Raw genomic sequence first — 23,336 nt, forward strand, 5'->3', positions numbered from 1 at the left:
CAATCATTTTTAGATAGTATGATTTTTAAGAAAATGTACTACAAAGTGCTTCACAACCTCAGTTTGGAAGCTTTCCTCCCTAAAGGCATTCCCAGATGTTTCCTCCTGCAGGATTCTCCGCTTTTGCATCTGCTGTGTTGTGTTTGTCGCAGAAATAAATATAAAAATCACGAAGAGCTCTCAACTCTCCCCTCTCTCCACATCCTGTAGGTCTCATAACAACAAGCTACAGTGTTCCACGGTCTCTTAGAAAAAGCAGCGCACGTTTCTCAAACAACAAAAAAAATGCACTTGCCAAGAAAACGGCTATTTTTCTGAACTGTGTGACGGACTCTCGTGCTGCGTTCAGGGTCTGCGTTGACGCTCTGAAAGGGACCTTTTTTTTGGACCTGTGTTCGTCGGTGGGACTGAACTGAGGAGCGTTCAGAAGACGGTTTACCTCGGAGAAAAGACTCTTTAAGGAGCTCTCATATTTCCATGTTTATTTTTTTTTTGGGATCTCAGTCTTTTCATTCTTTGTCTTTCTTGTTTAACAAAAGGCCATCCGACATTTCCAACGAGAAATTTGAATATTGACGAACAATAGCTGAGTTTTACTGAGCATCAAGTGTCTAAATTAGCCTTTTTCCACTTTTTGTTTAGAAAGACGGTTGGACAGCAGTAGGTTTAACGTCTTCGACCTACTGATCGAACAGTAATAAGCTATTGTAAATGGATCGACTGACTCAGAAGGACGACTCGCTAAATCTGAAGGTTTCTGCCCTGTTTGTAAAAAAAAATAATGACTATAATTGTCCAATTTTCACCTGATTTCTTTTTCTTTTTTTGTATTACATCTGGAGAAATATTGATGTATATGGAACTTAATAAAATATAAAAGACTGATATCTTCCTTGATGTGTGAAAATGTTTTTTAAACTTGATTATAATAATAAAAAATGTCTGAATTTGGGGGATTGTTGCTTATAATTAATGAATGCATATATCTGGGCAAAAAATCCACATGAAAAGTCATGAGATAAAAACAGCAATTTGACAAAAATCTGTACCACTTTACAATAAGACTACCCTTATAAAGGATTCATAAAGAGTTTATAATTAGGTTGAAAACACTTTATTAATCATTAAGAACCAGTTCTAACATAGTTTGCATCAACACAGGCAGGGCTGGCCCTCGGCATAGGCAGTATAGGCGAATGCTAAGGGCGCATCAACCCATAGGGGGCGCCGAAAATTGGGGAGAAAAAAAAAAAGTTCGAAATTAAAAAAATATATTTTGTCATGATTTTGGATCAACAAAGTACATCTTATTATCTTATACTAACAGAACTATGCCTATATTGTGTACAGCGCCCATAAACTGCCCCCCCCCCCCCCTCCCAAATCAAGTTGAACTGCCCCAGCCCCAGTAAAACCCAGAGGTTTATGTGAAATTGTTCTTTTTTTGAAATAATGGAAGTGTGCAATTATAGGTTTTAATTTTATATTTGTGTTAATTTAAAATAAATCAAACTCCCAAAAAACGTACACAGCTTCTGTGTGCTTTTATTAACATTGGAATTTACTGTGTAAGCGGCCGCGGGGGGAGAGCTTTAGAGAGCTCTCTCCTGAAAGACTGATAACCTCAGCTCAGTGAGGTAAAGGCACACCTTTATATGATCATTATAGTTATACAAAAATAAGAGAATAGGTGAAAAACAGGTATAAAATACTATATGACAGTACAAAAAAGTTGTTATTAATAAACAAGAATACAGTTTGAAAGGGGAGTGATTTGTAAAGTATCCATAAAGAAAATCTACTTCCAGTTCTGTTTCATATGGGTGTTGAGAGATGTATCCTTAGATTTCCTAATGTTGCTCTCAAAGTGCACCAGATTGATTCAATTCAATTCAAAACCTTTATTTATCCAGGTAAAATCCCATTGAGATCAATGATCTCTTTTTCAAGGGAGACCTGCAGCATGCTTTTAACTTCAATATTACACAATATACACCACAACCATGCACGCGCGAGTCATAGTAAGTGTAAGTGTCTGCATTTGGGGGGGGGGGGGGGGGTGCCAGCTAAAATCTTGCCTAGGGCAGCAAATTGGTCAGGGCTGGCCCTGAACAGAGGCTCACTATTTGGCAAGAGGACTAAGCCTTATATTGGCTACTTAGCGAGAATCAACTCAACAGATACCAAGGATGCTGGCTGATGAAGAAGACGAAGTAAGCTAGGTAGCCAATAAGACTTGGCAGTACAGATAAATGGGCTCACTATTTGGCAAGCAGCCGGTCACAGTTGGCCTGTTAATCTCGTTTTATAAAAGCTTATTCATGATTTACAACCTAATTAATAAGTGAATTACAAACTATTCGTAAACACTTTATAAGGGTAGTCTTATTGTAACGTGGTACCCAAAAATCTGAGCTTTTGAGAAAATAAATATGATATATAAAGTCAGCGTTATGCGACAAATGTCCAAATTATGAAATACAAAAGTCATAACGAGTAAAAGGTAGAAATTATGAGATTAAGAGTCAAAATGACACATATTTATGGGATAAAAAGTCAATCATGAGATCTAAAGTGGCAGTTATGAGGTAAAAAAAGTAATAAACATTGTCATAATGATGAGAACTACGTAAAGATTGATAAAATAAGTAAAAACTATTAAATAAAAAGTAAAATATAAGATTTAAAGTCAAAATCACAAGATTTTGAAATGAAAAGAGGTTGAAATTATTAGATAAAGTCATAACTACGGGATAGTGATGAGATAAAAAGGTAAATTATGAGATCTAAAGTCATAATTACGAGATAGAAAAATCGAAATTATGAGATTAATCGAAATTATGAAGTAAAGAGTCATTATGGGATAAAATGTCAGTATGAAGTGATGAAAAAAATCGAAATTATGAGATAAAAAGGTGTGACATGAGGTACCTTATGTAGTAACAAAGAAACGTGTCGTTTTCTATTGTAAATGTACAAAAAAGTATCGACATTGTTCGACGGGACGGTTTGTCCACTGTAAAAGTGTCATTCCATGAGGACCAACATCCACAGATCTGGGATCAGCTCACTCGTCACAAGCATCCAATGAAAAACCAGAACGACTGTTAAAAGCCGAGTCAGGATCAGTTTCCGTGCAGTATGATTCTGCCGCGCTACGGAGATATCGCGATACCCACATTACGACACTTCCTGTTTGCTTCGTGATTTTTTTCAAACGGACCAATGAGAAGAGGCGGCTGGATGCTTCTGCTCAAACGGACCAATCAGAGGGCTCCGTTTCAGTAATTTAAAGGTCTGTCCGGCACTTTTCGAGTATTACAACCTCCGAGCGAGAGCCAGGTAAGAACGTGTCTCCTACTTATCAAGCTTTATTAAAAGAAATGTCATTTTATCCTTGAAAAAATACAGTTTTGCATACTTGTATGTGGTTTATTGACGATATTACCAACTGTAGCTGGCTGTCAGGGGTTTATTTTGGTGTCAATCCGTCCATATGTTTGACATGAGGCAGCTAAAAGTGACTTAACCTATATTTCTTTGCAGGAAAAACCACTTAAAACTTCATTTTTACTGCTGCTAAGCTTCCCTGTCACCTGCAAACATGTCTGCTCCGTCATGTGAGAACGCCGACCGTCTGAACAAATTCAAGAACAAAGGCAAAGATGCCAATGTGAGTTTTATTTCTGCGACGTTTTAGCTTCTTAATCCACATATTTGAAGTTTAAATGTGACTTTAAATTGACCGTAAATGCAGGAGCTTCGACGCAGGAGGGTGGAGGTGAACGTGGAGCTCCGAAAGGCGAAGAAAGATGACCAGATGTTCAAAAAGAGAAATGTGGCAGTGTTTCCTGACGAGGCCACTTCCCCTCTGCAGGAGAGGACCCAGAACTGTCAGGTGAGCGTTTTAAAACACATATTTTAAAACGAATGAAACGTTAAATCTATTGTTCCAGCTGGTTTTACACGACATCAATGTGGTTTTATATGCAGAGAATACAAGAAAACCCCATTTATAATGTTCTAAAAAGTCAATAATGTAACTTTTTTTTGTAGTTTAATCTTTGAAATGTATTCTGCTCTGTGCTGCTGATCTGAGATCTGTTAGTTGAGGAATGTAAGGGGTCGGTTTTAACACCACAGACCCCACCCTTAAATCCCTTTAGCATGTACTTTGTATGCATTCATGTCTTTGTGAAACTCCCTATATGTGTTTTTTATTTAATCACATTTTCAGCAGTCCTATTCAAAATGGTTGCCTACTTTCTTCTGATTAGAATCAATCTGACAAAATGGAAACGTATTGTTTGATAACGTTAAACAGAGGGATAGGGATACTGTGCTTCACTGATACAATGCTATTGTATTAGCATGGGCTGAACGGCATTATAATCTATTCTAACAAATATATATTCTTCTAAAAGTTGTTGAATTAAAATAGGCTGGGGATTTTTCTCCTCATTGATAAAGAACCATGTTTTTCTACGTTATGATCTATCATCATTTAAGATGTTACGGTAGCACGGACGTTGCATATTTCTTTGTGATAGAAAAACATAGACCTCCATAAATACTTTTTATTACATGTACGTTTTATCAAATTCTCAACCGCCTACTTGTTTCAGCTGTATCTACAGTACTGCAGCCTAATGTATTCATTTGACCGAGGTACAAATTGGATAATGATAAGTAACATTACGTGGGATTGTAACTTCATGTCCTCTTTGTTGTTGTTGGCTGTATCTATCATTTTTCTAGACAATGTAGCGGTTAGGAGTTGTTGTTGTTGTTGTTGATCTTCCCTGTGTTGTCCTCCTGCCAGGCGTTCAGACAGTGGACGGTGGAGGAGATCCTCACTGGAGTGAACAGTGGAGACGCAGAGACTCAGCTGCAGGCCACTCAGGCAGCACGGTAACAACACATTTATCATTATATATATATATATATATATAAAGGTGCCTCTGTGGAACTCTCTCTCTCTGTGGAACTCTCTCTCTCTGTGGAACTCTCTCTCTGTGGAACTCTCTCTCTGTGGAACTCTCTCTCTCTCTGTGGAACTCTCTCTCTGTGGAACTCTCTCTCTGTGGAACTCTCTCTCTGTGGAACTCTCTCTCTGTGGAACTCTCTCTCTGTGGAACTCTCTCTCTCTGTGGAACTCTCTCTCTCTGTGGAACTCTCTCTCTGTGGAACTCTCTCTCTGTGGAGCTCTCTCTCTGTGGAACTCTCTCTCTCTGTGGAACTCTCTCTCTCTGTGGAACTCTCTCTCTGTGGAACTCTCTCTCTGTGGAACTCTCTCTCTCTGTGGAACTCTCTCTCTGTGGAACTCTCTCTCTGTGGAACTCTCTCTCTGTGGAACTCTCTCTCTGTGGAACTCTCTCTCTCTGTGGAACTCTCTCTCTGTGGAACTCTCTCTCTCTGTGGAACTCTCTCTCTCTGTGGAACTCTCTCTCTCTGTGGAACTCTCTCTCTCTGTGGAACTCTCTCTCTCTGTGGAACTCTCTCTCTCTGTGGAACTCTCTCTCTGTGGAACTCTCTCTCTGTGGAACTCTCTCTCTGTGGAACTCTCTCTCTCTGTGGAACTCTCTCTCTCTGTGGAACTCTCTCTCTGTGGAACTCTCTCTCTCTGTGGAACTCTCTCTCTGTGGAACTCTCTCTCTCTCTGTGGAACTCTCTCTCTGTGGAACTCTCTCTCTGACACCGCTCTCAGAAGCTGCGAAGAAGACCTGTCTTTTACGTTGGCTTTTGTTTCTACTTAAAGTGTGTGAACTCCCCCATAGTGATCACATCTGACAGTCTCACCTCCTCTCACTCACCTCCTCTCCTCTCACTCACCTCCTTTCTCCTCTCACTCACCTCCTTTCTCCTCTCACTCACCTCCTCTCTCCTCTCACTCACCTCCTCTCACTCACCTCCTCTCTCCTCTCACTCAGCTCCTCTCCTCTCACTCACCTCCTCTCACTCACCTCCTCTCACTCACCTCCTCTCACTCACCTCTCTCCTCTCTCACTCACCTCCTCTCACTCACCTCTCTCCTCTCACTCACCTCTCTCCTCTCACTCACCTCCTCTCCTCTCACTCACCTCCTTTCTCCTCTCACTCACCTCCTCTCTCCTCTCACTCACCTCCTCTCTCCTCTCACTCACCTCCTCTCACTCACCTCCTCTCACTCACCTCCCACTCACCTCTCTCCTCTCACTCACCTCTCTCCTCTCACTCACCTCCTCTCCTCTCACTCACCTCTTCTCCTCTCACTCACCTCCTCTCCTCTCACTCACCTCCTCTCACTCACCTCCTCTCCTCTCACTCACCTCCTCTCCTCTCACTCACCTCCTCTCACTCCTCTCCTCTCACTCTCCTCTCACTCCTCTCCACTCACCTCCTCTCCTCTCACTCCTCTCACTCCTCTCACTCACCTCCTCTCCTCTCACTCACCTCCTCTCCTCTCACTCCTCTCACTCCTCTCCTCTCACTCCTCTCTCACCTCACCTCCTCTCACTCAACTCACCTCCTCTCACTCAACTCACCTCCTCTCACTCACTCACCTCCTCTCCTCTCACTCACCTCTTCTCCTCTCACTCACCTCCTCACTCACCTCTTCTCCTCTCACTCACCTCCTCACTCAACTCACCTCCTCTCACTCAACTCACCTCCTCTCACTCAACTCACCTCCTCTCACTCAACTCACCTCCTCTCCACTCACTCAACTCACCTCCTCTCACTCAACTCCTCTCCTCTAACTCCTCTCCTTAACTCCTCCCTCCTCTCCTCTAACTCCTCCCTCCTCTCCTCTAACTCATCTCCTCTCTCCTCACAGGAAGCTCCTCTCCCGGGAGAAGAACCCCCCGATCAACCAGCTGATCAGCGCGGGTCTCATCCCGAGGTTCGTGTCCTTCCTGAGCCTGGTGGATTCCCCCCCCATGCAGTTTGAAGCGTCCTGGGCTCTCACCAACATCGCCTCGGGGACCTCAGAGCAGACGGCAGCCGTGGTGGAGGGGGGGGGCATCCCCGCCTTCATCGGCCTGGTCAACTCCCCCCACCAGCACATCAGCGAGCAGGCCGTGTGGGCGCTGGGGAACATCGCCGGTATTTATTAAGCCATCTTCTTCACATTGTATCTACAGAGGTGGATTACAATGAAGTAGCTTTAGTACAAGTAGAACTTTTAGGTACTCAAGTATTTATATTGTATGCTAATACTTCTACTGCGCTCCATTTCAGAAGCCAGTATTGTACTTTTAGCTCTACTTATCAGGGTTCTTACGGTCATTGAAAAGTCATGGAAATTCAAAATGCTAATTCCAGGCCCTGGAGAAGTTATGGAAATGTAACCAAAGTTGCATAAAATATAATTTATATTTTATCTAATCGCCCAAATAGTAATACTTAATGATAATCACAGGAACACAGATCCTCAGGGACTCTGTCAACTCCTGGGACCGAGAGGGGCTGTTGTGCACAGTCTGATACAAGCTCATATTATCAGCGTTAAGAGTATTTTATACTGAATAGTAATGAAACGTAAAATGGCATTTAACTGACGAGGTGTTTTGCTGGTGAGAGATTTGAGTTGCTTTAGCGCGTAGAAGCTAGTAAGCCTATTTGATTTGTTTTAGATAGGCTCAACATGTTCCAGATGCAGACCTTATTTTCCTGTTCCATGTTAAAATAAACCATTTTCAGTGGAACCGCTGAAAGAGTAATTTTTTTGGTCATTGAAAGTCATTGAAAGTCATTGACGCATTAATGATCATAATCCAGTTATTTAATATATATGATTCTGAAATGGGACATGACACATATCAAATACTTTCACTTAAGCCAACTCTGTGTATTTGACACATCTTCCAAAAAGTCGCACCTGGTTCTTTTCCCAAAAATGTAGAAATGTCTCATATTCTATAGATCAGGCCGTCCTTAGTATCAAACTGGTTTTTAGCCACTCAGATTTTACTTTATTGGTGGTATTACTTGCAGATGTATGTTTTCTCATCTTGTCTTAATGAGCCGTGTTGTTCGTCCCCTCTCTCAGGCGATGGCTCTGCCCTCAGAGACCATGTGATCAAACACGGAGCCGTCCTCCCTCTGCTCAGCCTGCTGGCCGTGCCCGACCTCTCCGTGCTCACTGTGAGTGCTTCCAGTCATCTGGTTTATTATCTGACTTGGTTTGTCCATACATGTACTTTTCTTATAATGGGAGAAAATGTCCTTACAGGCAGTTTAAAGGGGAAAAAACACCTTATTGAATTCCTTAAACACATTTAAAAGAATATATTCTGATTATTCTACATAAGTATTTCAAGAAAAGAAAAAAACAGCCGAACTAATTATTACAAAATTAAGTTTAAAAGTCATATTCACCATAATAATTTACATTTCAATGATCTTTATAGATTTAAACATACACTGAATTAGATCTGGTGTATAATGATGGATACATACGCAGAGAGGACTTAAAAAGGAACACATATCAAATCCAAAAAAGGTATAAATATACAAAGTAAAATAGCAATTTGGGGGTAAAAGTGCACTTTATCAGAATTTAAAGAATGAAAAACAATTTTTAACAACAGAGGGCGCTACATAACACACTTCCAGGAAACGTCAGCACTGGGAGACTTGAATATTTTATTGAAAAAAGCTACATGCAATCAAAAAACAGCTGTGGGTGAAATGGACCCGTTGCTCATTCGGCTCGGTCTGAAAATGACCTCAGGTGAAACGTGACCTGAGTTCAGATACCTGAGCCTAGAGTATCCTGGCGCATGAAGCTTATTTCCTGCTCACACATTGGCAGAGCGATAAAACCCATGTGCCGACAAAAGCATTGAATAATCTCCAGTAACTCTTAAGTGGTGTTCCCCCATGTTAGAGCCAATTAGGATGTACCTAGTCGGTCATGTCGTTGCCATGCTGGTCAAACATAAATCTGGAATTATAGTATGAAATATTTCAAAAAGGATCTCATTAGTTGAGATATTATCAATTGCGCTTTTTCCAAGACGTTGTATCATTTCAACGTGTACACTAGTGCTGTAGCGACGCGTCGACGTCGCTACAGCACTAGTGTACACACGGTGAATGTAAATTGCTCCAAGTTCGTCAGACCTATTAGGCATGTTTGATATTCACTGATTACTCATCATATTAATGGATAAATAAAGCGCCTTGAGCACCAGGAAAAGCGCTATATAAATCAAATGTATTATTACAATAAATAAGGCTTAAGTAAAAGTATGAATATCCGAAGTGAAATGGAGAACTTTATCAGAATTGAAAGTATGGAGAACACAAGCAAATGATACATGGTCATTCCCCTCTGTCCCCACTAGAGGGCGCTCTGACTCGACACTCCTCTCTCAGCAAAGGGCTCTCTTATATTCTGTATAAGTATTTATTTAAATAAAGTATTACGTTTAAAAATGTGTTAATTGAGAAATATCAAATTCAACATAATTTGTAATATCCGCTTTTATTGAGAATCAGACTCGGGTTTATTTAGTAAGAACCTTACACATTAACACAGTAAGAGGAATCTAGTTGTAAACCAAGAGCAAATATACATAGAAAAACTATTACAAGAAATACTGTTTGAAGTACAATAGCAATATGACTTATTATTCAAGAAATGTACTTTCAGTCATTCTCCTCTGTCCCCACTAGAGGGCGCTCTGACACCATGCCTCCTCTCATATCAAACTAACCTCTCTCTCTCTGCAGGTGGGCTACCTGAGGAACGTGACCTGGACCCTCTCTAACCTCTGCAGGAACAAGAACCCGTCCCCCCCCCTCGCAGCCATCCAGCAGATCCTGCCTGTGCTGGTGCGTCTGCTGCACCACGAGGACCGGGAGGTGCTGGCCGACACCTGCTGGGCCGTGTCCTACCTGACGGACGGCTCCAACGACCGCATCGAGGTCATGGTGCAGACCGGGCTCATCCCCCGCCTCGTCAAGCTGCTCGGGTTCGAGGAGCTGGCCGTCGTGGTGCGTACCAAACCTCTTATATGTGGTGTTTTTATTTTGTATAATCGGAAGGAAATGTATGTGTTTATAGCGTCAGTCCCCAGAGGAGGTGAGTGAGAGGAGGTGAGTGAGAGGAGGTGAGTGAGTGAGAGGAGGTGAGTGAGGAGGAGGAGGTGAGTGAGAGGAGGTGAGTGAGTGAGAGGAGGTGAGTGAGTGAGGTGAGTGAGTGAGGTGAGTGAGAGGAGGTGAGTGAGTGAGAGGAGGTGAGGGTGAGTGAGTGAGTGAGAGAGAGGAGGTGCGTGAGTGGAGGTTGAGTGAGCGAGAGGAGGTGCGTGCGTGCGGTGAGGGGCGCGGTGAGTGCGTGAGACGCGGCGGGGCGTGCGGGCGGGGCGTGCGTGCGCGCGGGCGTGCGTGCGCGGCGGGCGTGCGTGCGCGGCGTGCGTGCGCGCGCGGTGCGTGCGTGCGCGGCGGTGCGTGCGTGCGTGCGGTGCGGTGCGTTGCGTGCGCGGCGGTGCGTTGCGCGCGCGGCGGTGCGTGCGCGGCGTGCGTGCGTGCGCGCGGTGCGTGGGCGGCCGGTGCGTGCGGTGCGTGCGTGGGTGCTGCGTGCGCGGCGGTGCGTGCGCGCGCGGCGGTGCGTGCGCGCGCGCGCGTGCGTGCGCGCGGCGGTGCGTGCGTGCGCGGCGGGTGCGTGCGCGGCGGTGCGTTGCGTGCGCGGCGGTGGCTTGCTGCGCGGCGGTGCGTTGCGCGCGCGGCGGTGCGTGCGCGGGCGCGGTGCGTGAGCAGAGGACGGCGGTGACGTGAGAGGACAGAGGAGGTGAGCGTCAGTCCCCATCAATCAACTGTCACAGAACACAGTACATGGGGCAGCGAGAGGAAGGGCTCACAGCTCTTGCATGTTGTAGATTGACCCTTTTTTAGGAGCAGTAAGAAAATCAACATTCCATTTTTTATTTGTTTCAACCTAAAACATTGATTTAAGGAAATCTAAAATAGGTGTTGTTCATGTGGTTGCAAGTAGTAGTAAAACAGAGATTATTAAGAAATATATAAAGCCATTATTTTATGTAAAGAGCATTTGGAAAAGCGTTATTAAAATCTAATGTATTATAAGATTTAAAAAAACTGATTGTGAGATTTTTAAAATGAGAACTTAATAATTACGATTTTAACAAGTCAAAACTATGACTTCATCGTCGTATTGATCAATAAGGCCACAGTGCTGACTTCCAAGGCATTATGAGATTTAAAGATCCTGATATTTTGAAATACCTATGAATCAAAAGTATGACTCATTCGGCTCGGTCTGAAAATGACCTCAGGTGAAACGTGACCTGAGTTCAGATACCTGAGCCTAGAGTATCCTGGCGCATGAAGCTTATTTCCTGCTCACACATTGGCAGAGCGATAAAACCCATGTGCCGACAAAAGCATTGAATAATCTACAGTATGTAATCATTGGGAAGTCAGATTGGCTTTGATGAATATGTGTGCTGGGAATTAGGGCTGCACGATTTGGGGAAATAATCTAATTGTGATTTTTCTGACAGATGTTGCGATTGGATTTGCGATATTTGTTTTTAAGCGACCCAAGGGAATGAAACTCCCGTTGGGTTGCTTTAAAGTCAAGCGTCAGTTTAAGATTCACCCTGTAATAGAAACATGTGATGGAGCATTACTAACCTGACTCAGATGCTTTGCCAAACCATCTAAAGCTCCATTGGAAGCCATTTGGAAAAGTATTTCAAGTGATTGGATCAATCTGTCTATCAGCTTCTATCATGGGCCACTTCTGATTGGTTAACAATGGCTGGTAACACACAAGAGAAACAAACTTCTTTTCTTTTTTTTAAACAAAAAAAAAGTGTTACTTCACAGTTTTACGACACATTTAAATGTTTTGACTTGCAAAATTATCTTTAAAATTGACAATCATCATGTGTGTAATTCGTGGCTCAATTCAAACGGGATTGAAGGATAATCTTTCTCTCCATTGACTTCAATACATACTTTTTCTGAATTAAGGTCCCATGGAGCTCCACCGGAAAGGGAGGGACTTCGCCACTCTATTAGTTTCTATTTTTTAGCCTGATAGATCTTTAAAGAAAACTGATAGTGAGATTTTAAAATGAGATAAAAGTTCAGAATTATGATTTATTTATTTTTTTAAAGTCAGAGAATATGACTCCATAACTAAAGAGACTGTCCTCCCCCCCCCCCCCCCCCCCCCCCCCCCCCCCTCAGACCCCGGCGCTGCGAGCCCTGGGGAACATCGTGACGGGGACAGACGAGCAGACGCAGGCGGTGCTGGACTCCGGAGCCCTCGCCATGTTCCCCGCGCTGCTGCGCCACAAGAAGGCCAACATCCAGAAGGAGGCGGCCTGGACGCTGTCCAACGTGACGGCCGGCAGGGACTGCCAGATCCAGGAGGTCATCGACGCCGGGCTCGTGCCCCTGCTGGCGGACGTGCTGCTCCGGGTACGTTTTGTTAATGGTTTTTATTAAGCTCGTTATTGGTTGCTTCAGACTGAGCTACCTGCTCCGCTATTGTTTTTTAAAAATATGATAACGTCGCATTAAAAACAGAAGTTCAAGATTCAAAGGTTTTATTGTCATATGCACATAGCTAGTGATAACCATATGGCTCATCGTCTCCATCGCTTTTCTCTGCAGGGTGACTATAAAACCCAGAAGGAGGCGGTGTGGGCCATCACGAACTTCACCAGCGGGGGGTCCGTGCAGCAGGTGGTCTACCTGGTGCAGGCCAACATCCTGGAGCCGCTGCTGAACCTCCTCTCCTCCAAGGACAGCAAGATCATCCTCGTCATCCTGGACGCCATCACCAACATCTTCATGGTGAGCGTTTCCAGGGGAGAACACAACACTGTTTAAAGATCTATAGAGTGGGATGTGAACTGACCCTGAAGGCAGCATCTCCTGGTCCAATGGGATTTCTCCATGTGATTTTGGATAATGTCAAGAAAACAATCTCTGTGTCAAACAAACGTTTATGATACTTACAGGTTTAGTTCAGCAGGATAATCTCCACATGTTAACACCACTTTATGATTTCTGAAGTAAAAAGCTAATGTTGGGCTATAAAGGAACTACAGCACGGTCACATGACTTCACGTCACCACCGCTAAGCTAAAGGTGGCTAATGTTGGGCTATAAAGGAACTACAGCACGGTCATATGACTTCACATCACCACCGCTAAGCTAAAGGAGGCTAATGTTGGGCTATAAAGGAACTACAGCACGGTCACATGACTTCAATCAATCAATCAATCAATGTTTATTTATATAGCCCAATATCACAAATGTTACATTTGTCTCAGTGGACTTTACAGTTTGTACAAAATATCAGTATGACAATACGACACCCTCTGTCCTTAGACCCTCACATCGTACAAGGAAAAACTTCCGGAGAAAACCCACAGTTTAAAGGGAACATGGGAGAAACCTCAGGGAGAGCAACAGAGGAGGGATCCCTCTCCCAGGACGGACAGACGTGCAATAGATGCCGTGTGTAAATTGAAAAGATAATACATTTGCAACATAGGTAGTCCAAATGTTTGGAAATGCATGTGTGTATAATAGGAAGATGAATCCACGAGGATATCCATCCAGGACCTATGATCCAGGACCACAGCCACGACTCAAGATCCAGGGCTCGCGATCCAGGACAGAGGAGCGCAGGATCATCCATGACTCCGGATCCCGGCGTATATAGACACCAAAAAGAAAGACATTTGGGGAAGCTGGGTTAATCGGAACATGAGAGTACACAGGTATAGACAGAGAGAAGGAAGAAGTAAGATGTCCCCCGACAAACTAAGCCTATATCAGCAAAACTAGGGGCTGGATCTAATCAGCCCTAACTATAAGCTTTATCAAAAAGGAAGGTCTTAAGCGCACTCTTAAAAACGGATAGGGTGTCTGCCGCCCGAACACAAACTGGAAGCTGATTCCACAAATGTGGAGCTTGATAAGAAAAGGCTCTGGCTCCCATTGTACTTTTAGAGACTCTAGGAACAACCAACAACCCTGCATTCTTGGAACGCAATGCCCTAGTAGGACAGTAGGGTATAATGAGTTCTTTAAGGTAAGATGGCGCCTGCCCATTAAGGGCTTTGTAGGCGAGAAGAAGAATTTTAAATTCTATCCTGTGTTCTATAGGGAGCCAGTGTAAGGCAGCCAGAACAGGAGTAATGTGGTCCCTTGTCCTAACTCTGGTTAGTACACGAGCCGCAGCATTTTGAATCAGCTGAAGCGACTTGACTGACTTCTTGGTACACCCTGATAATAAAGAGTTACAATAATCCAGCCTTGAAGTAACAAATGCATGGACTAGTTTCTCTGCATCGTTTTGAGGCAAGATATGCCTGATTTTTGCAATGTTACGTAGATGGAAGTAGGCGGTCCTTGAAATTGATTTTATGTGGGCGTTAAAGGATAAATCCTGATCAAATATAACACCAAGATTCCTTACAGTCTCACTGGAGGCCAAATTAATGCCATCCATAGTTAGTATATCCTTAGATAATTTGTTTCGTAGATTCTTCGGGCCAAGTACAATAACTTCAGTCTTGGTCGTGTTTAACATCAAAAAGTTTAAGGTCATCCACGTTTTTAAGTCCTTAAGGCAGTCTTGAATTGTATTTAGATGATTAATTTCATCAGGCTTGATTGATAAATATAGTTGAGTATCATCCGCATAACAATGAAAGTTTACAGAATGATTCCTTATAATATTGCCTAACGGAAGCATATATAATGTGAACAAAATAGGTCCGAGCACTGAGCCCTGTGGCACTCCATGGCTAACTTTGGTTTGCGTGGAAGATTCATCATTGACACGTACAAACTGAGAGCGTTCAGATAGATAGGACCTAAACCAGTCTAAAGCAGTTCCCTGTATGCCAACTAAGTGCTCTAGTCTTTGCAATAGGATATCATGGTCGATAGTATCAAATGCAGCACTGAGATCGAGCAAAACAAGAATAGAGACACGTCCCTTGTCAGAGGCTATTAGAATGTCATTTGTGACTTTAACCAGAGCTGTCTCTGTGCTATGATGTGTTCTAAAGCCAGACTGAAAATCTTCAAATAAATAATTGTTTTTTTAAGTAATCACACAACTGTTTTGCGACCGCTTTCTCAAGAATTTTTGAGAGGAACGGAAGATTAGAAATAGGTCTATAGTTGGCTAAAACCTCTGGATCGAGGTTGTGCTTTTTAAGAAGCGGTTTTATCACTGCTACTTTGAATGATTGTGGAACATAGCCTGATAATAAAGACATATTCATAATATTTAATAAAGAAGTGCTAATTAATGGAAAAACTTCCTTCAACAGCTTAGTTGGAATTGGGTCTAACATGCACGTTGATGGTTTAGAAGAGAGAATCATTGAATTTAATTGTTCAAGGTTTATGGCTGAAAAGCATTCTAGTTTACTATCTAGTGTAATATTAGAACTTACGTTTCCGGGAGCTGTTGATAACACTATACTGGTCAAAGGCAAGAGGTCATTAATTTTGTTTCTAAGAGTAACAATTTTATCGTTAAAAAAGCACATAAAATCATTACTACTGAGTGCTATGGGAATAGAAGGCTCAATCGAGCTATGGCTATCTGTCAGCCTGGCTACAGTGCTGAAAAGAAATCTTGCATTATTCTTATTCTCATCTATTAATGAAGAGTAGTAGGCTGCTCTCGCTTTACGCAGTGCTTTCTTATATTCATTGAGAGCAATATGCCAAATTAAACGAGATTCGTCAGGTTTAGTAGAACGCCATATCCTTTCAAGTTGTCTCGACTTTTGCTTTATTTTGCGGGTTTCGGCATTATGCCATGGAGCTAATCTATGTTGTTTTATTTTCTTCTTTTTCAAAGGAGCAACAGAGTCTAATTTTATTCGCAGCGCATCTGTAGCACTATCAACAACATGATCAATTTGGGGTGGTGTACATTTTGTATAAGTTTCCTCCCTTACATGCAGACATGCTATCGAGTTAAGTATTGGTGGAATCTCTTCCTTAAATTTGGCTATAGCACTAACAGATAGGTTTATGCTGCAAGAGCTTTTGACTAATGCTTTGTAGTCTCGTAACAGTACTTCAAAAGTTACTAAGAAATGGTCGGATAAAGCAGGATTATGCGGTTCGACTAATAGTTGCTCAATTTCAATACCATAAGTCAGAACAAGGTCGAGAGTGTGATTATAGCAGTGGGTTGGTTTATTTACACTCTGACAAAAACCAACAGAATCTAATATAGAGTTAAATGCAACAGTAACGCTATTTTTATCATCGTCAACATGAATATTAAAGTCACCTACGATAATTACTTTATCTGTTTTAAGTACCAAAGTTGATACGTCACCACTTCACGTCACCACCGCTAAGCTAAAGGTGGCTAATGTTATGCGTGATGGCGTTTAGGCGTCTCATTTAGACACTTTACTGCCGTTTTTTTAATTCACCAGTAGGGTAGTATTAACGGACATATTCTGTGGTAGAATAAAAACAAATCTCTTCAGCATATTTCAGGCTGACAACCAAAAATACATTCAGAAACTGCTAAAAATGACAACTAATTTCCGGGTTTTAGGAGTCCTTCCTGCATTATGAGAGGTAACATCGTGGCTCTGAAGTAACATTTATGCATGTTTTCCTTCCAGGCTGGGGATAAAATCGGCGAGTCCGAAAAGCTGAGTCTGATGGTCGAAGAGTGCGGAGGACTCGACAAGATCGAAGCCCTGCAGAATCACGAGAACGAGATGGTCTACAAAGCTTCCCTCAACCTGATCGAGAAATACTTCTCTGACGAGGTACGTCTCTTCTTAAAACTGATTTTAAACGAACCTTTTTTTACACCTATGAGTCGTCTTAACTTTATGTTTCTGTTGTTAAAGGACGAGGTGGTTCAGTCTGTGGTTCCCGAAGTGACCGATGACGGCTATGCATTCCAGATCAGTGAAAACCAAAGCACAAGTTTCAACTTCTAGAGACTTTCTGATTTCCACTTCTTCTCTACACTTTACTGTACCCTCCTGTTTGTCTCCATCTGTGGAGTTTCCTGTATGTGTTGTACATACTGTTTTAATGTGACAAAACATGACTGTAAATAAAGTTGTTTGTACCACTAGCAATGGTTTTTGGTTTGTGTTTACTGACTTTTTTATATATTTTCTTTTACTTGGGTTTACATATTTGTATTTCATCTTAAATATTTAGATTCTTCAGGGTGTCCGTGGGGTCTTAAAAAGTAGATAAATCAATTTAGCGAAAGTTAAGGCTATTAAACGGCATTTTCCAAGGTATGACATTTTGTAGCTTGTTTTCAATAAGTATATGAATTGTCCAAAGAGGTTGTGTTCTACAGTCTGCCTGAATGTAATCATGGCGTAGGTGTGTAGTGTGATTCTGTGGAGTTTATTTATGGCATCCCGTTGGGTTTGACGTCATCTGAACAGGACATTTCTGTTTACGCCGGTTGTTAAACATCGTTATGGGGAAATGCAAGTTTGCGTCCAAATGGTTGGAAGATAAGGAGGAAGGACAATCAATACTGTATATAGTCAATGTGAGGTAAAGTGTGTCGCCAAGGTAACCGGTTAAAACTCGAAGTAAAGTGGCGATGAGGTCTTCAAATGTATGGAAAGGGTCTTAAAAGGCATTACCTTTGACTTCAGGATTCCTGCATATACCCTGATTTAACATTACAACAAAATTAAGTTTACCTCGCTCAGGGTTTATTTATTAAATATTTGAAATGCTCCTCGACAGACTTAAGCGCTCGCTGTTTTCCTTTGAAAATATAAGACCTGCTCTCCAGAGGCAGGAATCCGTCATTACATCTTTCTAAGATAAAGCTAGCTCCAAAAAGTTGTTTTGAATATTTTCCATGTTGAAATATACGACTATAAAACAATGAAATACAGAAGACATCAGCTGACATGATCACCTGGAGTAAATGCAGTTTACAAATAATGGTATATTTAATAAGTACAATATATATAAAAGATAATCAGAATTACTTTAGTCCCACAAAGGGAACATTTACATTGTTGCAGCCAATTGTGGCAAGCATTTCCTGGTCATAACTAAAAACGTGTGTATTCTCAATGCAGTACTTTCACTTGTAATGGAGTATTTTTACAGTGTGGAATCATTACTTTAAAGATCTGCAAAGGTGAAAAGTAACTACGTACATTTACTCAAGTACTGCACTTAACTTCAGTATTTCCATTTTATGCAACTTCCACTACAGTTCAGAGGTAAATCGTGTACTTTTACTCATGTATTTAACACCTTTAGTTACTTTACAGATCTGGATGAATTATGTGAAATACCAAGTGTTAAATCAGACTTTAGTTCCACCTGGAGTAAATCCACCAGCTACCCTGCAGTATACAAAGTCATTCAAACTAGCTGCACCTTCACCAGCTTTGAGAACACTTTCATGATCAATCATTATAAAACATATCATATTATTCTGAAATGGACCAATCTGCACAACGACTACTTTTACTTTTGATATATTTTGATGCTAATTATTTTCTACTTTTACTTGAATAACATTTTGAATGCAGGACTTTTACTGTAACAGAGTATTCCTACACTCTGGTACTTCATAGTACTAGACCTGAGTACTTGTTCCTCCTCTGGTAACATGTTGGGGAAACGTGAAATCACTCCCCCAAAGAGTGTTGTCGTCACCGGTCAGAGCAGAGGATCCACTCCGGAGGAGGACCAGTCCGAGGCAGAGGCTGATCCGAAGATGTGAAGACAAACCCGGCATTTCCCCAGCAGCTTCTCTCCACTTTCCTCCGGGGGAAAATCATTTTTTATACATGCATTTTGCAGCTTTCTCTTTTATTTTATTTTTGCATTTGTGAGCGCTCGCCATGGCAGTTCAGTTCGCATCCGGGCCACAATGCCTTGACTCCATTATTGTCTAAAACTGGCTGAGAGGTTGATAAACCTTGATATTATAATTTTTATTTTTTACAGTTAATTTTTTTTGTATTACGTGAAGTGAAGGCTGGAACCAAGAGGACATGTCTAACCAAGGAGTCCGGCGGAATGGCCCTGTGAAGCTGCGACTAACAGGTAGCAACGCTGTTTAAATCCCCATGGGAACTGGTCGCATCCAGCAAATAGACGAAGCCCGTCTGGCTAGTGTGTGGATAATACACTGGATAGGGGGCTCAGGCTATTACACCCAGCAAATAGACGGGTGCTGGACGGGGAGAGTTTCCCAAGCAAGGGGGCTCTGTCTACTACATCCAGCAGATGGACGGGGCTAGGTGGGCTCCGTCTATTTGCTGGATGGGACCAGATCCCATAGGCTATATGGAATTGGCTAAACGCCGGTTCTTTCTACGATTTTGTAAACAGCTTCAACACATTTTATAAATTATTTGTTTTTACAGTGTTGACCTTTATCTGAAAATTGACTAGACCCCTAGATGAAGCTAAATGTGGATATTACTGTTCCCTAGTCTGATCCATATGTTGTGCTACTCTGCCCATTAAGAGTGTGCTTACACTTGAATAAACCAACATTTGGCCTGATATCTTACATTTTTATTTTGCTTACAGATACATTTATGCAATGTCAGTGTTATCCAACTATAACACTATTCTGCCCACAGACAGGCTCATATAAAGTTGGCTAGCAGACATTAGCCTAGCATGCCAGCTAGCCATAATCAAGCCTTTATGATGCCAGGCTCCACAGGTCAGAGAGTCTGGATCTGAACAGAGAGCTTTGTCATATAACGGAATACACACACACACACACACACACACACACACACACACACACACACACACACACACACACACACACACACACACACACACACACACACACACACACACACACACAGAAAGCTGCATCCTTTGTGATTAAAACAGGTCACCATAAGTTGTGTTTCACACAAACAACGTTTTAAATGCACAGGTAATTGATCTTAAGAACTTTTTGTAATATAATTGTCTGTTTAAGTTGAATTATTACAGATGCATTTTGCTCAAAGTTCATCACATGTTATTTTAATTCTGAATTTAAAGTCACTAAAAGCTGTTTGATAAATGTAGTGGAGTAAAGGATAAAGAAGCATAACATGGGAATACTCAAGTAGAGTAGAGTAACAAGTTCTTCAAATAGTACATTACTTTGAGTAAATGTACTTAGTTACTTTCCACCACTGTTAATGAATACAGACAGACAGACAGACAGACAGACAGACAGACAGGCAGGCAGGCAGGCAGACAGACAGACAGACAGACAGACAGACAGACAGACAGACAGACAGACAGACAGACAGACAGACAGGCAGACAGACAGACAGGCAGGCAGACAGACAGACAGACAGACAGACAGACAGACAGACAGGCAGGCAGACAGACAGACAGACAGACAGGCAGGCAGGCAGGCAGGCAGGCAGACAGACAGACAGACAGACAGACAGACATACAGGCAGACAGGCAGGCAGACAGGCAGACAGACAGACAGACAGACAGACAGACAGACAGACAGACAGACAGACAGACAGACAGACAGACAGACAGACAGACAGACAGACAGACAGACAGGCAGACAGACAGACAGACAGGCAAACAGACAGTCAGACAGACAGGCAGACAGACAGGCAGACAGACAGACAGACAGACAGACAGACAGACAGACAGACAGACAGACAGACAGACAGACAGACAGACAGACAGGCAGACAGGCAGACAGACAGACATCTGCCTCCTTTGTGGGTAAAACAGGTCACCATAAATTGTGTTCCTGCAGTATAATCCATTTATAAAGCAGTTCTGTTCCTGTGAACACTTCATACTTTCGCAGCTCTGTTCTTCCTCCTCAGCTGTTTTAATGTGTGCCTTCTCAACACAAACAGCAGAAACGGTTTACATGAGAGCTCTCTGTTTTGACTGGGAGACGAGAGCCCGCCCTGTCTGATGTCCGTCCAGCGTCTGACCTGAGTCAGATTCCATGGCAGGCTTTCAAATTAAATATTTGAGCTGGTGCTGTTTTTTGGAAACAAGGAGCGATCTTAATAAGAGGGATAAAATGAGCTGGACGTGCAAAAAAAGCCAAGTAAATCAGACTGAGCTAGCTGTCAGAAGTCATTCAAGGTTCAATGCAAGATGTGGAGAGTTGTATACAAAAATGTCAAACCCAGCGTTCTTACATTTGTAAATACATGACATGTCGTACAGGGATGGCAGCAGATCAGTCTGTTGGGAATTAGCTTAGGAATTGGATGGTCGTCAGTTCGAGTGACACGTTACGCCCTTCCCGATTTAATATCCCCCTGAAATACTTATTTTCTGCATGATTCCCTCTGTATATTTGTCAGTGGATTTTTGTTTTCCAGCACCGATAGCAATCACTCCTCGGGGCATATTTCGAATTATGTGATGTTGTCCACATGATCAGCTCCGGTCCTAAAGCTGCAGCTCTACGAAGAAGTACTCACTTTTACCAGAGATGCTTCACTACACACTGTCATGATGTGTTTCTTTGTTGAGCGCTGCACAGCTGTGTAGCTGCTGCGACGGAAGTAATGGACACAGAAGGTGTAGAGTGGTGCAGGAATGAGTCCTGGAAATTAGTTAACATTTTCGCACTTTCCTTGATTGGAAGTCAATTGTTTTTAGGATGTTTTTTTTTAAAGTTGTTAGCCTGAAAAAGGTTCTGTATTAACCCTAGCTGAACATATTTTAACGTTTTGTTTTACAACATAAAATACGTCCGCAAATACCGTAGCCTACAAGTGTTCGATGTGTCTATCATAAAAATGCCGGTTGCTAACAAGTTTCTAAAAAAGACGCCCAACATTAGCCGCCTTTAGCTTAGCGGTGGTGACGTGAAGTCATGTGACCGTGCTGTAGTTCCTTTATAGCCCAACATTAGCCGCCTTTAGCTTAGCGGTGGTGACGTGAAGTCATGTGACCGTGCTGTAGTTCCTTTATAGCCCAACATTAGCCGCCTTTAGCTTAGCGGTGGTGACGTGAAGTCATGTGACCGTGCTGTAGTTCCTTTATAGCCCAACATTAGCCGCCTTTAGCTTAGCGGTGGTGACGTGAAGTCATGTGACCGTGCTGTAGTTCCTTTATAGCCCAACATTAGCCGCCTTTAGCTTAGCGGTGGTGACGTGAAGTCATGTGACCGTGCTGTAGTTCCTTTATAGCCCAACATTAGCCGCCTTTAGCTTAGCGGTGGTGACATGAAGTCATATATCTTATTCTCTCCAAAATCCAATAGAAATTCCAATTGGCTTTCTGTCGAGGGACCACTTGCGATGCTAACTTCCGAAATGTTCTAAAAAAATGTGTCACCACTCTTTCGAGACCTTGCATGTAGTCATTTGTAGTCGGGTTGATTTTTGACACATAGCTGCAGATGAGTTTGTTTCCTGGCAGGTTGTGAATGATGACATTCAACAGGCCTGTAGCTGTTTGTGCTGAAGGCGTCTCTACTTGCTGACAACCTCCCCCCCCCCCCCACTGTCCATTTGAACCAGATGTTGCACATGTTTGCCAGCTATAAAACTGGAAAGATATGGCAAGCAAGCTGCTAAAACTAACACTCAGGGTGAGAATTACCCCTCGACAACAACGGGACAGGTTTCCATTAGACACTCCTAAATTATGTGACATACAAACACGGGGTGATCATAAATTACATCATCACGCCACGGCTCATTGTTTGTCTGATCACTATTAAATTCTGTAGTGCAGACACAGCTCATGCAGGTTTTAAAAAATAAAATGCAATACTGTGTGGAGCTGGTCTTGTATATAAGATATATCTATTATCTCGAGACATGTCCCCCGTATACAAGATGTCTCCGTGGACGTAAACAACAACGTGACGTCACAGCTCCGTAAAAACAAAGCTGTCTTTGCCGTCTGACGCTCGGTTTGATTCTCATATTTCTGGAGTAATTATACAGTTTTTGACGAACAGAAATATAGTTTTCTGGCATCACTTTAACATTTTACGGGTAAAATCTGCATTTTGGTTACTTGGTTTGGACAAAACCCCGTCATGATTTGCACCGCTTTCCATGTGTTCACTTTAAACTATAATACCCTGCTGTTGTCATATATCGTCATATAATCAATGTGTACATTTGTTGTCTCTTGTATATATTTATTTTATGGTTTAAATGCTTGTCTTCTTTTTAAAAGCTAAATAGTTTGTTTGTACCATTTTACACCAATGAAAATCCCGTGAATGTGTAATGGTACCAGGCAATAAACGAAACTCTTGAAATTCTGATTCTGAAAATTGATGACACGCAGCCAAAAGTTCACTCTAATGTGATTGAGAGTTTGCAGAAAGTGGAACG

General features: G+C 42.3%; 2 protein-coding genes, 2 non-coding genes and 1 pseudogene across 4 annotated transcripts in view; all 5 read left to right on the top strand.

Annotated features, from left to right (window-relative positions):
- The window catches only part of LOC117563182, a 65,370-nt pseudogene extending 64,483 nt beyond the window's left edge, over positions 1–887 (top strand).
- A 2,417-nt stretch (positions 888–3,304) lies between these two features.
- Positions 3,305–17,111, top strand: kpna2 (karyopherin alpha 2 (RAG cohort 1, importin alpha 1)). The gene is made up of 11 exons (XM_034241375.1): positions 3,305–3,342; positions 3,547–3,673; positions 3,758–3,898; positions 4,823–4,911; positions 6,815–7,083; positions 8,030–8,124; positions 9,718–9,981; positions 12,202–12,435; positions 12,631–12,813; positions 16,641–16,790; positions 16,875–17,111. Exons 2-11 carry the CDS (start codon positions 3,605–3,607, stop codon positions 16,965–16,967), a joined length of 1,587 nt encoding a protein of 528 aa, XP_034097266.1. The 5' UTR covers positions 3,305–3,342; positions 3,547–3,604; the 3' UTR covers positions 16,968–17,111.
- On the top strand, positions 8,693–8,821 carry LOC117563190. Its single transcript, XR_004571669.1, has one exon. It is a non-coding gene; the product is annotated as a small nucleolar RNA ACA64 (small nucleolar RNA).
- On the top strand, positions 11,259–11,387 carry LOC117563191. The gene has a single exon (XR_004571670.1). It is a non-coding gene; the product is annotated as a small nucleolar RNA ACA64 (small nucleolar RNA).
- Positions 17,112–18,676: 1,565 nt separating the features above from the next.
- LOC117563185 (E3 ubiquitin-protein ligase SMURF2) overlaps positions 18,677–23,336 on the top strand; it is a 142,728-nt gene continuing 138,068 nt past the window's right edge. The window contains exon 1 of the mRNA XM_034241373.1: positions 18,677–19,074. Within this exon, the coding sequence (XP_034097264.1) occupies positions 19,023–19,074 (52 nt within the window). The 5' untranslated portion in view covers positions 18,677–19,022. The remainder of the gene's footprint in view (positions 19,075–23,336) is intronic.

This window comes from Gymnodraco acuticeps, unplaced genomic scaffold (assembly GCF_902827175.1).
Source record: "Gymnodraco acuticeps unplaced genomic scaffold, fGymAcu1.1, whole genome shotgun sequence".
Lineage (NCBI taxonomy): Eukaryota > Metazoa > Chordata > Actinopteri > Perciformes > Bathydraconidae > Gymnodraco > Gymnodraco acuticeps.